The sequence below is a fragment of the Zingiber officinale genome, chromosome 5B (assembly GCF_018446385.1).
Source record: "Zingiber officinale cultivar Zhangliang chromosome 5B, Zo_v1.1, whole genome shotgun sequence".
Classification (NCBI taxonomy): Eukaryota; Viridiplantae; Streptophyta; class Magnoliopsida; order Zingiberales; family Zingiberaceae; genus Zingiber; species Zingiber officinale.
In genome coordinates, this window is record NC_055995.1 from 116,842,609 (window position 1) to 116,855,357 (window position 12,749).

General features: G+C 35.6%; 3 protein-coding genes across 5 annotated transcripts; 2 read left to right on the forward strand and 1 right to left on the reverse strand.

The window, feature by feature from the left end:
* The first annotated feature begins 4,980 nt into the window (after positions 1-4,980).
* LOC121985489 (chlorophyll a-b binding protein CP26, chloroplastic-like) lies at positions 4,981-6,594 on the forward strand. The gene is made up of 6 exons (XM_042538978.1): positions 4,981-5,245; positions 5,381-5,465; positions 5,548-5,598; positions 5,697-5,817; positions 6,017-6,151; positions 6,230-6,594. Exons 1-6 carry the CDS (start codon positions 5,032-5,034, stop codon positions 6,488-6,490), a joined length of 867 nt encoding a protein of 288 aa, XP_042394912.1. The 5' UTR covers positions 4,981-5,031; the 3' UTR covers positions 6,491-6,594.
* Positions 6,595-6,732: 138 nt separating this feature from the next.
* On the reverse strand, positions 6,733-7,924 carry LOC121986959 (uncharacterized protein At4g06598-like). The gene is made up of 4 exons (XM_042540881.1): positions 7,350-7,924; positions 7,195-7,270; positions 6,970-7,096; positions 6,733-6,905 (listed from the first exon to the last, which is right to left on the reverse strand). Exons 1-4 carry the CDS (start codon positions 7,922-7,924, stop codon positions 6,733-6,735), a joined length of 951 nt encoding a protein of 316 aa, XP_042396815.1.
* A 526-nt stretch (positions 7,925-8,450) lies between these two features.
* Positions 8,451-12,537, forward strand: LOC121985488 (multiple organellar RNA editing factor 1, mitochondrial-like). 3 transcript variants are annotated; one of them, XM_042538975.1, is made up of 5 exons: positions 8,451-8,900; positions 10,749-10,846; positions 10,930-10,995; positions 11,165-11,912; positions 12,315-12,537. In XM_042538975.1, the coding sequence occupies exons 1-5, from the start codon at positions 8,512-8,514 to the stop codon at positions 12,379-12,381; spliced, it is 1,368 nt and encodes a 455-aa protein (XP_042394909.1). In that variant the 5' UTR covers positions 8,451-8,511; the 3' UTR covers positions 12,382-12,537. The 3 variants fall into 3 exon arrangements, with proteins under 3 accessions (XP_042394909.1, XP_042394911.1, XP_042394910.1); XM_042538977.1 differs by having other exon boundaries at positions 8,452-8,900; positions 11,165-11,916; XM_042538976.1 differs by having other exon boundaries at positions 8,452-8,900; positions 11,165-11,905.
* Positions 12,538-12,749: the final 212 nt, after the last annotated feature.

Genomic DNA, 12,749 nt, shown 5'->3' on the forward strand with positions numbered 1-12,749 from the left:
TGTCTCTTTTTGAAATCTTATATTTCAAAAACTAAGTAGATTTTAAAAACAATTTAAAAATCATATTATTTTTAAAAATCTTGACATAAAGTTTTATTTAAATTAATTAACTTATTTTCTAAGCTAACTCCCCAAATAATCCTGAATATTTTCTATTGTCAAGTTTTTTTTTGTTACTTAGCAAATTTTTTTTATGAATAGTCTATTTTTATTTTTTGATGAATGTCAAATGGAGAGAGGGTTAGGTGGATTAAGTTAACAAAATATCAAGCATAAACCAAAATATGACTAACATAGGTCATGTCATTTATTTTTGTATGTTTTTCCTAACTTAATTCATGTTGTCATTACATCAAAAAGGGAGAGATTGTTGGTGCAGGTTGCACTAACAGTCTAACTCAGGTTTTGATGAATGACAAAATAAGTTAAGTTAAGTTTGTTATGATCTAACGATGTAACTAAGTGTGCAGGAGAAGTCTAGATAGGTCGACGGACTGATCGATATCTGGCAAGAAATCCAGCTAGGTCGGGCTGATTGGATAGCTGGTACAAAGTCTAGATAGGTTGACGGACTGACCGGATATCTGACAAGAAGTTTAGCTAGGTCAATGAGCCGACTGGATAGCTGGCACGAAGTCCAGACATGTCGACGGGCTGGCCGGATGTCTAGCAAAGCGGTAAGTTAAGGTAAGTCACTGGAGAGGAGTGACTTGGTGAGAACGCGTTCCCTGTTTGAGGGAATAGTAGGCGTCGATCCAACTTAGATCCATTTTGGAAATCTAAGTTGAGATCTTGACTAGATTCTGGTCTCAATGAGACATAATCTAATTACTACTCTACTTGTTATATATTGTACTAACTTTGTTTTGCAGGAAAGTATAATTTTTATTTGCCTCGAACTAACTTTTTCTTGCAGGAAAATGACTTGCTGGAAAAGGTAGTCCGAGCGCCCGGAATGGCCAAGGCTTATCTGCTCGCCAGCTTGGAGCGCGTTGATTGGTTGGCCGACGTCATGGTCTAGGTGCCCGGAAGGGATCTAGGCGCCTGAAACTACTTATATAAGTAGCCTTCCACTAGGAGTACAGGACACAAGTTTCTTCTGTAATTGTTTTCTTGCGCACTGCTCCAAAGAAGTTCCTATGACTCCACGACGCGACTCCAGCGGCCGAGTGATGCTGCTCTGATGACAGAGTAACACAACTCCGGTGACAGAGTGACGCAACTCCAACAACTGAAGGCATAGTCTTCCAAATCTCTGAGAAGTTGTCGGTATACTTGTTTATTTCTGCTCTTAAATAATAGATCTATTGTATTCCTCTTGTAAAGATTTGCGAATTGTTAGTGGATTGCCCAACGAAATCACTCGACGAGTGCAGGCTTTAGAGTATGAGTTAACAAAGACTCTGAACCAAGTAAAACTTGACTTGTTGGCATTGTTTTTATTTTTCTCTTCCACTGTGCACTTTAATTCTGTTTCGATTTTCGACGATCGCTATTCACCCCTCCCTCTAGCGCTCTTTCCGATTCAACAGATGCAATCAGAGCTCTCTATGTCCATTAGTAGGTTTCAGTCAAAATCTACTAATGTATCTAAAGAGCTCTAATTGCACCCATTTTAGTTCTTATAAATTTCTGAGATTGCAAGAAGTTCAAATATAATATCCATTATTTATTTCGGTTACTCGGAAATGTTAAAATGTAACAAGGAAGAATTGACAAAAACCTCTACATTGAACATGATATAAGGCCCAATGTAGGCATGATATGAAATAGAGTATATAGGGTATAGAGTATAGGTTTAGGTTCAATTTAACTAATCTAATTAATTCAATTTAACTGATCTAAGTCAACTAATTAATTTAATTCAACTAATATAATAATTAGATTAATTAAATAGAATTAATTAGATTATTTAGATTAGTTAGTTTAATTCAGTTAATTAAATTAGTTAGGTTAATTCTTTTAATTAGATAGGTTAAACTGCTAACTTTAATTTGGTTAATTTGAATAATTGAATTAGATTAATTAGGTTAATTATATTAGTTATGTTAAGTTGGTTAATTAGATTAATTATATTAGTTATGTTAAGTTCGTTAATTAAATTAATTATATTGAATTAATTAGTTTAATTAGGTTAGTTAAAGTAATTACATGGATTAGATTAGTTAGTCTAATTCGATTAATTAGATTAAATAAACTGAATTAATTGGATTAGTTAGCTTTATTTGGATAATTAAAATTATTAAATTAATTAGATTAATTACATTGAATTAATGAGTTAAATTAGATTAGTTAGATTATTTAGATTAATTAAATTGAATTACTTAGAATAGTTAGATTAATTAGGATAGTTTGGTTAATTAGATTAGTTAGATTATTTAATTATATTAATTAAATTGAAATAACTCCTTAATATCAGAATTCCATTACTGATAATATGAATTATATTAAGCTTAATGTGGAGGTTTTTTTTTTGTCAATTATTTCTTATTATATTTTAACACCTTCTAGAAGTCAAAATAAATAATGGATAACATATTTGAATTCCTTACAACATCAAAAATTTGAATTTTAGTCGAAATCCACTTATGGACTTAAAAAGCTCTGATTGCATCCATTTTAATTCCCATGGATTTCTGATGTTGCAAAGAGTTCAAATATACTATCCATTATTTATTTTAATTTCTAAAAAATATTAAAAATATAATAAAAAATAATCAATAAAAACCTCCATATGTTAGGCCTGATATGATTCCGTATTAAGCCTACGTTGGGCCTGATATGATTTATATCAGGCCTATGCATCGAGATTTTTGTCGATTCTTCTTGATTAAATTTTAAGACCTTCTAGAAACTAAAATATGATGATGCTCAACAATTTTTTTTTTAAAAAACTCAAATATCAGTAACAATTCAATTAGTATTTACCACGTACATGATGTGATTTTAGATCTAACTAAAGATATAATTCACACAAACTATATCTCTAGTCATAAAAAATCCTTTGTATAGAAATTAGACATACATGTCAGCACCTTTACAAAACAGAAAATTTTTCCCACTTGCATCACACAATTATAAACATTTTCTTCCTTTTGCTATTGAATTCCAACAGATTGAGAATCTTTAACTCTCTATGTCAAAATAAAATATCAAGTCACGAAGATCTTCATAAAAAAAGAAAACTTGTTGATTAAAACATGTAAATTGAATTGTTATCTCTCAATAAGATATTCAGAAGATGAATATTTCTCCCTAATGAATACACTAGATTGAGTCCTCTTACAAAACTCAAAGCCCAATTCCTTGGCAGCAACAAGAAATGCAACTTCATCTGGTGATTCTGCTTTATAAGTAAAGCCACCAGTTTTCTCATCTGGTTCAGGAATTATACTATGACACAATGTAAGGATCATGAAGAATAGAAGAATGATATCAGTTGTGGGTTCCTTACCCCAATTTCCATGCATAAAGTCTGTCATCTTCAAAACTAAAACCTTTAATCACAGGTTTTCTGGATTATCACTTTTGAAATTTATCAGGTCCACATTAAGCGTGATATGAATCATGTGCCTGATATGATTCATATCAGGCCCAACGTATGAGTATTTTTGTTGATTATTTCTTATTATCTTTTAACACCTTTTAGAAGTCAAAATAAACAATGGATAACATATTTGAACTCCTTGCAATATGAGAATCAACAGGAGTTCAAATATGTTATATATTATTTATTTTGACTTCTAAAAGGTGTTAAAATATAATAAGAAACAATCAGCAAAAAAACCTCCACGTTGGGCTTGATATGAATCATACTAGGCCCAACGTGGGCCTAATATGATTCATATCAAGCCCACTCATGAGGATTTTGTCGATTCATCATTATTACAATTTCATATCTCCGTAGAAGTTAAAATAAATAATGGATCTGTTTCTATCGATTTCTGGAGTTGTAAAGAGTTCAAATATGTTATCTATTGGTTATTTCAATATCTCTATATGTATTAAAATATTATCAAAAAATCAACTAAACTCTAAAAGTCGTGGGCCTGATATGATTTGTATATCAGGCCTATGTTAGAGCATCCACATCAATTTCTCTATTACTATATCTAAAATTTAGGGTAAATAACCTACTTTATTGAATTTAGACAACCACTTTTTACTACACACTGCATCAACTACTCTAAAATTTCCATCATCCTTAATTTTTTATTATTTTCTTCTCTTTCTTCTATTTTTTATTATTATATTTATGGAATAAGTGGAAGGAGAGAGATTGAAAAGATTGAGTGGAATGAGAGAGATTAAAAAAATATTATTTTATTTTTAGAGTAGTGGTTTCATTCCCTAAATTTAGAGAATCACTATTCATCAAATCTAAATTTAGGAAATAGATAGGGTAGTTAATATAAAGTTTTTTTAGCTACTCTATCCAAAATTTAAGATAAAATTTTTAGATAGGGTAGTTGATGTAGATGCTCTTATGCATGCACACATGTAAAAAAAAAAAAAAAGAGGAAAGAGAAGAGAGAAGAGGAAAAATAAAATTGGTTGCATACATAGAAAAGAGGAAATAGAAGAGAGAGTGAGAAACGATATAAAAAAGAAAAAAAATAGATTTGTAGAAGGATAAAATAAAAAATATATTTAAAAAAAAAATATATATATATTTTGATAAATACTAAAATAACGTCTACCTTTTGAAAATTTTAAAAATCTACCTGCGCCCTTGGATAAGTTATTGAAAATAAAAGGTTTTCTTTCCATTTTTGCCATTAAAAAATATCTTCCATCCACTAGATAAATCAGAGGTCAGGATTGGCCATTGACAAGATTATCATCCGCCACGTCACCTCAACTAGCCCAACCATATCTAAGCAATAGATTACTATCTATATGAACAGCCAATCACAGGCCCAGATCCCAACCAATTGGCCCCACAGCATCCTCCTTTCCCACCATTTAGGATCGCTCGCGCCATCCGTCAACAGCAATAACTGCCATCTGCTGAAGTAGTCGTCCGGCACCATGGCCACCATCGCCGCAACCACCGCTCCCGCTGCCCTCGGGACGTCCGAAATCCTCGGGACGCGGCTCAACGCCACCGTCACACCTCGCGCGGCTCCGTCGCACTCACCTGGCTCTTCCAAGGTCGCCGCATTATTCTCCAAGAAGAGTGCTGCTGCCAAGAAGAAGCCTGCGGCTGCTTCTTCGGTGAGTGACGAGCTCGCCAAGTGGTACGGTGAGATGGCTAACTTCCTCTGTTCATCATCCTCTGCTGTTTATTTGCCTCAGCTACTGATGCTTGCTAAGTGTTTGATAGAATGGCACAGTGTGAAATGTATTCAAGTATCTGACTTTTGATTGACGGTGGCAGGTCCGGACAGGAGGATTTTCTTGCCGGAGGGACTCTTGGACCGATCCGATGTTCCTGAGTATCTCACCGGAGAAGTGCCCGGAGAGTATGTTTAGTCGAATCTAACCAAACTAAGGAAATTGTTTTGGGCTTGAACTAAACATATTTGCTTCATCATCTCCTTGCAGCTATGGCTATGATCCTTTTGGGTTGAGCAAGAATCCTGAAAATTTCGCTAAGTATGTGCACCATGTCAAATAATTGAAACTGCTCTTGAGTAAAACACAGCATCTAACCCCTTCCGTTCATCGTACTTACAATCTCGAACGATGTGCAGATATCAAGCTTATGAGCTCATCCACTCAAGATGGGCTATGCTTGGTGCAGCAGGGTTCATCATCCCTGAGGCTTTCAACAAATATGGTGCAAACTGCGGTCCTGAAGCTGTCTGGTTCAAGGCATGCTTCTTTAACAACCTTAATAACTCATGACTCATTTACTTACTCATTATTTGATTATTTCATCACAATTATGAAAGTGCCTGGAATATTTGGAACATCGAGTTCTAAATCATAACTCAACTATATTAGGATTCTTTGATGTTAACATCGAGAAGCTGTACCTAAGGTATTTTATGGTCCTTTGGTCTGTTTGCAGACTGGTGCTCTTCTCCTAGATGGAAATACATTGAACTACTTTGGAAAGAACATTCCAATCAATCTTGCTTTGGCTGTCATAGCTGAGGTTGTTCTTGTTGGAGGTGCTGAATATTATAGAATCACCAATGTATTGGTAAGTGAAAAAAGATCTCGATATCAAATCATCAACTCACAAGTGCTTCTAAGATCATGTATCACATTGCTTATATAGGATTTGGAAGATAAACTTCACCCTGGAGGTCCATTTGATCCCCTTGGTCTTGCTAATGACCCAGACCAAGCTGCAATTCTCAAGGTGAAGGAGATCAAGAACGGTCGTCTTGCCATGTTCGCGATGCTTGGTTTCTTCCTGCAGGCCTATGTTACAGGGGAAGGGCCAGTGGAAAACCTCACAAAACATCTGAGCGACCCATTTGGAAACAACTTGCTTACTGTGATCTCTGGAGCAGCTGAAAGAACTCCAACCCTGTAAACCTTATCATCTCTAGGCACTGTAAAATGTCACCTGAGACTGTGTCAAGTTCCTATTTCAGTGAAAATTTTCATGATCTAAATCAAAGTAGGTAATTGATCGCACTATTTCTAGCATAATCATAATGCTCGCGATTGATTAGATACGATATGGTATACATCGAAGGAATGCCAGAAGTCTTTGACTAAAATTCACACAGTGATACATCAAAGTAGATACTGAAGAATTTGGAAAAATGAAGCTCAAATGCGACTAGGCATATCTTTGTGATTTAAGGAGAGACTGGCCAATTGGGAATCCAAATCTCTACTCCTGCTCCGAGTATGTGCAGGGGTTGGTTGTTGTTGTTGTAATTGTTGCTGCTGATACAATGTTCGAAGATGAGCCGCCTCTTGTTCTAGCATCTCATGTTGGACTGCAACATACATTTCGAAGTAAACATTTACATGCCGGTGAGAAAGCTAAAACTAAATGCTCACCATGCTTAATAAGTCGTTGGTGAGAGAGATTGTCGAGCCTTTGCCTTAAGGATCTATTTTCTAGATTCAGAATAAGATTCTGCCGATCTAGAAATTCCAGTTCTGCTGAAATTTGCAAGCTTTGTGCCTGTCGAAACATCGAGTAGAATAAATTCTTCAGAGATTTTAATTTTCGATACATTCTAGCCAAGATCAATTTTCTTGGTATGAACTCAAGAGGCATGCCTGTAATCCTTGGACAATCATCTCTAGCTCAGCAATGTACTGAAGCTTCCTAATCCTAGAATGGCGAGCGAATTGCCTGCGATGACACAAAGAGGACAAGACATTTAAAGTGAAAGAACAATCAGCTCCTGCGTTATCTAACAACCGAAACTTACTTCTTATCACTCTTTGAATCGTTCTCAAGTCGTTTAGTAGTAGAATCATCCTTCATTTCCGAAGAACAGTTTGCTTCTTGGACTAATTCTTTCTGATCTTCCCTCTTGATATTATGTGCTATTGCATTGTTGTCGTGTTCGTTCGTGTAGTTCGTATATTCCCAGCTCTTTCCATCTCTGAGGTTATTTATTTCATTCAATCCCCAGAGAGAGCTTGAAGTGTAGCCTTTTTGGATGCCTTCCTCCACATATAGATTGGTTATGTTAGAATGGAAGTTAGATCCACCAAGAATTGGAGAAGAATCACTAAACGAACGGCGATGAGCGCTTCTTTTCACCGGAGTCTCTGATTCGTTAAGTAGATCATCAAGCCAAGGAGGTTGCTCGTCGATATGAAAACTCTCCGACAAAGTGTGTCGGTGTCGAGTTTGCTCGCATCTAGAATCTAGACCATTCTTTGGTCTCTCATCGCCCCATGATGAAGATGATGCGGGAAAGGGGCATCTAGGAGGGAAAACTGATTGTTTATCTGTAATATCCGAACTCCTCGAGCTAGAAACTTTGAGGTTTGCCATGAATCTATTTCCATTTTGCAATTCAACAAAATTAAAAATTACACTTGATTTAAAGAAATACAAAGAAAAATTTATCCAAGTTGCGAACAAAAAAACACAACAAAGGTAACTCGATCGATAGAAAACATGTGATACCTTACCAAATCCAATATGGAGTAGATCAAAATCCTTACTAATGATCATGAAAACACCATTTTTGCCTCATTGATGACGGTATAAACTATACTATATCCAATATATATGGCGATAAACATGGTTGATCTCATTTCATTCGGTGTGCTTAACAACCTCACTCGTGGCTAAAGATGGATTGAATACAATTAAGCTCACCTATAATTTAATCACGATTAACGGTGACCACATTGGTTAGAGAGGATAATTCTATTTTTAAATTTAATGAAAAATAGATTAAAATAAAATTAAAATATTTAATTTAATTTATTTTTTTTATAAAAAAAAAAAATGGTTGAGGTGGAGGCTTTTTATGCGCCGGTTTTTTTTTTTGTTGTTGTCCTAATTTGTGTTTCCATTTCTATTTATTTTCATTTTCATTTCCAGTCCAAAACCCTACTGCAAGAGTCGTCTCCATGGCGCTCCACCTACGTCTCCGTCGAGCCGCCGCCATCTCTTCCTCGCTCCTCAAATCCCGCAGCCCATTTCCGGCGATCTCTGCTTCCTTTTCTTCTCCTCTTCGTCTCCATGCCTCTCCCTCTACCTTTGCCTCATCTCCCCTCTTCCTGAACTATGCTTTCCCACCCCATGCACGGACTCAATTCCTTTCTTTCTGGTCTTCGTCGTCTCTTTCCAACCGCAGAAGCGATGGGGGAGATGAGAAGTTTGGGCCGGACGAAATCCTCTTCGAGGGCTGCGACTATAATCACTGGCTCATCACCATGGACTTCCCCAAGGACCCTGCTCCCACGCGCGAGGAGATGATTGAAACTTACATACAAACCTTGGCGAAGGTGGTCGGCAGGTACATGGATTCTCTTATCCTTCTTAAGAGTTTTGATGCTCATGTTATATACTGTTTGAAAAAAAAGGAAGAAGATGTTTGGTGTTTGATCAATGAGAAAAACTGGTAGACGGATTGCCAACTTTGGTTGTAATTGCCCTTCACTTTCGTTTCGGCTGTTGCAAACTCATGTACGAATTCCATGTGAAGGTCCATGTCTATTATGCCTGCTCTTAATCTGGTGCTCACAAAACTTGTACTGTAATTTAACAAATAATCACAACCATTTCTGACTTCCAGCATTATCTGAAATCAATAAAATTTTTCAACAAAATAAAAATGATCTTGTAGCCTGGAGGCATGCTATACAACCACCCAAAGAATGTGCATGTAGGCTGTTTTCAGAAGGTCTATTCCTGAGGGATAACCCATCTCCACCTATTAGCATATTTGGATGAAGTTTGACCATGTTGCTCTATGATTTTGAACAAAATAAAAGCTAAAAAATGGTTCAATAATAATAAAGTTTTTTAATTTGAATAAGTACCTGTGAAATTTCTAAGCTGTAATGCATGTGCTTGAGAATGTCGTTTCCCCTCTCAGAGTGTTGCAACCGAAGAAACTGCACACGAATACAAGAAATTTAAATTTTGAACAACCACATGAAACAGGCAGAAAGACAATCTACATCATCTTAAAGCATAATGTGGATATAAATCTGTATATTTAGAATACATATGATCTCCAAAAGTATACTAACATCCATTGGTAAATAGACACTGCAAATTTTTCCTGAAATTTTTTGCTTTCTACTAATTAGCAAAGCTTATTCTTAGATTGTTGTCTAAACTTAACGTATTTTATCATTCAATATTTAATAAATGATAAAAAAAAGTTTTATCTACAATGGCATTTGAACATGAATCGGGCATCAATAAAATTACAGAAAAATAAAAGTGAGCTGAAAGGTGGGTTAGGCATTGCCTTAAGAATAAGAGGTGCTTGCATGCTTAGTATATCACCATTCCTATCCTAAGGTGTTAGCCAATTGACTGTAACTCCATCCATTAACATGTTTGGATGTTGAATTATTTTTAGACTATACTCATCTATTCATCCTTGGAAATAAAATGAAGATAACATTATGACAAAAATAATAAAGTTATTTGTTTACTGTTTGAATATTCTTATGTGGACATAAGCAAGTAACTTTGGATTGTCATCCTTTACTTTTGAGCTCAACTATTGATTGGAAAAATTATAGTTATTAGCCTTTCAATTGATTCCTAATAATTGCACAAGTTGCTTATTTCAATGAAATTCTTTATCTGTTCGTATTTCTTGAACAGAAACGTTTATTTGTTAAGCTTCAAAAATTAGTTGCAGTATACTTTGTCCTAGTTTTATTTTGTATCTAATTTTTTTCTCCAGGATTGCAAATTTCATATGCTACTTGTGAGTTAGGATGAAGATTGGTATTATGAATTCACATGGTCTTTGTTGCTTAAGAAATGATAACCACATGATGGATTCAGTTGGAACTCCAGGAGAGCAATTGGTGCTACAAAATTTTCCAAAAATAGTGTAGGCTTTGTTGTTTGAATTTCATTATTTTTTTTAGTGTGCATCTACTGATTAATTTTCAAAGAGATCTAATGTTTTCAACTAGCGATAGGTTTGCTTCTTTGCGTATGCCATATAGAAACAGGTAAAACTATGCTTGCAACATATTAAACTACCCATATGTTACTCTTCTGTTACACCATTCTTAAAACGTGTTGTTATTTTGCCAAGTTTCTCTTGTCAATTCCGCATTTTAGTTTATTTGATAAGAACAAACAGGCAACCTGATAAATGACAATTGGTTAGTGTGGAGGAAGCTAAGAAGAGGATGTATGCATTAAGCACCACAACTTATCAAGGATTTCAAGCCGTAATGACTGAGGAAATGTCTGAAAAATTTCATGGTAGTCTTTATCGACTTTCTATTTTTCAATTTCTTTTACCAATTGATTATGAAATATTTATCTCACACAAATTTTTGGCTCAGGTTTGCCTGGTGTTGTCTTTGTTTTGCCTGATTCATACATTGATCCTGTGAATAAGGAATATGGAGGTGTGTTTACTTTAACTCCATATATAGTTGTGCGTTATGAGGGTCCACTTCCAGGCCAGCTTTAGATGAGATTGATCGACCCAACTTCTATAGTTCAATGCCGAATGAAGAGATTTACTTTTAGTTGTATGTTCACTAGATATTTGTTTGACTTGTATAACTATTTCAGGGGACAAGTATGAAAATGGGGTAATTACTCCCAGGCCACCCCCAATTCAATATAACAGGCCAGGGAGACCAAGATATCAAAACAGGACCGACCAGCCAAATTATAACAACCCTCCTCCCCGTGGAAATAATTCATTTGGGCATCAAGGATTCAGGCAAGGAGATCAGAGGAACTATGCTCCACCACAGACAAACAATCACATGGGTCAAGATGTAAGAGGATATGCGCCTCATGGAGGACAAGACTATGTTTATTCAGGAGATAGGAGAGAGACTGGCCGAGGAGAACAGAGAAACTCTGCACATCAGGGAGATTGGAGAGGTCCAATGCCTCAGTACCAACAAGATTTTAATCAAGGAACTCGTGGAAATTTTACTGAAGACCAAAGGAATTTCTCTCGAGGTCCTGGAGGAGATAATCGGTTTTCTGGTCCTCCTGGCTATAACAGAGAGTACACGCAGGGGATGGGGCCTGGTTATGGTGGTGAATATGGAAGAGGTGGAAATTCAGGTTATAATGGAGAATATAGGCAGCAAGGGCATGGATACGGGGGACCTCCTGCTCATGGACAGAGTCAATCTGCTCCTGGGGAAGGGCTAACAGGCGAATATGGAAGGGGTGAAAATTCAGTTTATAACAGAGAATACAAGCAACAAGGGCCTGGCTACGGGGGACCCTACAGGCAAGAGTCAACTCCTGCTCATGGACAAAGTCAGTCTGCTCCTGGAGAAGGACCAACAGGTTCATGGCACGTAAAGAATCTTATTCCTTCTGTTTTTCTAGAATAAAAGACATCATCTACGATCATTTATATCATGAAATAGCGCTGATTTGCTAGTTGAAACCTTGGAATGAAATGGTCTGAGCATAAACATTCATCACGATGATGTTTGTACCTTTTATTTGGGTTTGTATCGATTAGTAAGTAGGCGCATGCTTCATAGCGGTGGTCTCACTTCAAAATTCGAGTGCTAGATTCTTCTTTTTTTTTTTTTTCAGTTAACCTGTCTTCTTTTTTTTCCCCAACGGTTGATTTATTTCTTCATTGATGTCTGATTAAGGTTAAAGGATCATAATTTCATATTTGTAACCGATGCAATCATTTTATAATCCTATTTTTTGTCGTTAACTGAAGGAGTTCTTGAAACAGGGGAGAACATAATATGCCAATGCTGATTCAGTCTGCACTCTGGTTGGATCTCTCGTTGAAGGATTAATAGTCAGAATATTCTTCATCGTATTAAACGTCAACTTGACCATGTTATTATGCTATTTTTTCTTGAACAAGCCTCTGAACAATAATAGTATACTCTTCTATATTTTTAACCATCTATGGTATTGTGTTAAATAACTATGTTTTTATGCTATCTGTATTTTTTCTTGGCTTAATCGACTTTAATTAAATCTCTTGAGGAAGATAAATGAGTATTTGATTTAAATAGACAAAATATATGGATGCCTCCAGCACCCCGTAATCTTAGAAAAATAAGAATTTAAGTTAAATTTAGTTATTAAATATAATTGAGCGCTTAAATTTGTTTTTTTTTATAAATATAATATTTATAAATAATAGCCATTTTCAAGT

Excerpts from the sequence above, each read along its gene's own strand:
- LOC121986959 (XM_042540881.1), bottom strand. The coding sequence starts at position 7,924 with ATGGCAAACCTCAAAGTTTCTAGCTCGAGGAGTTCGGATATTACAGAT. Across the intron at positions 7,271-7,349 it reads GATTCAAAGAGTGATAAGAA|GCAATTCGCTCGCCATTCTA; the intron begins GTAAGTTTCGGT and ends GTGTCATCGCAG. Across the intron at positions 7,097-7,194 it reads TGATTGTCCAAGGATTACAG|GCACAAAGCTTGCAAATTTC; the intron begins GCATGCCTCTTG and ends ATGTTTCGACAG.
- LOC121985489 (XM_042538978.1), top strand. The coding sequence starts at position 5,032 with ATGGCCACCATCGCCGCAACCACCGCTCCCGCTGCCCTCGGGACGTCC. Across the intron at positions 5,246-5,380 it reads CGAGCTCGCCAAGTGGTACG|GTCCGGACAGGAGGATTTTC; the intron begins GTGAGATGGCTA and ends TGACGGTGGCAG. Across the intron at positions 6,152-6,229 it reads ATAGAATCACCAATGTATTG|GATTTGGAAGATAAACTTCA; the intron begins GTAAGTGAAAAA and ends TTGCTTATATAG.
- LOC121985488 (XM_042538975.1), top strand. The coding sequence starts at position 8,512 with ATGGCGCTCCACCTACGTCTCCGTCGAGCCGCCGCCATCTCTTCCTCG. Across the intron at positions 8,901-10,748 it reads TTGGCGAAGGTGGTCGGCAG|TGTGGAGGAAGCTAAGAAGA; the intron begins GTACATGGATTC and ends ACAATTGGTTAG. Across the intron at positions 11,913-12,314 it reads GAAGGACCAACAGGTTCATG|GGGAGAACATAATATGCCAA; the intron begins GCACGTAAAGAA and ends TTCTTGAAACAG.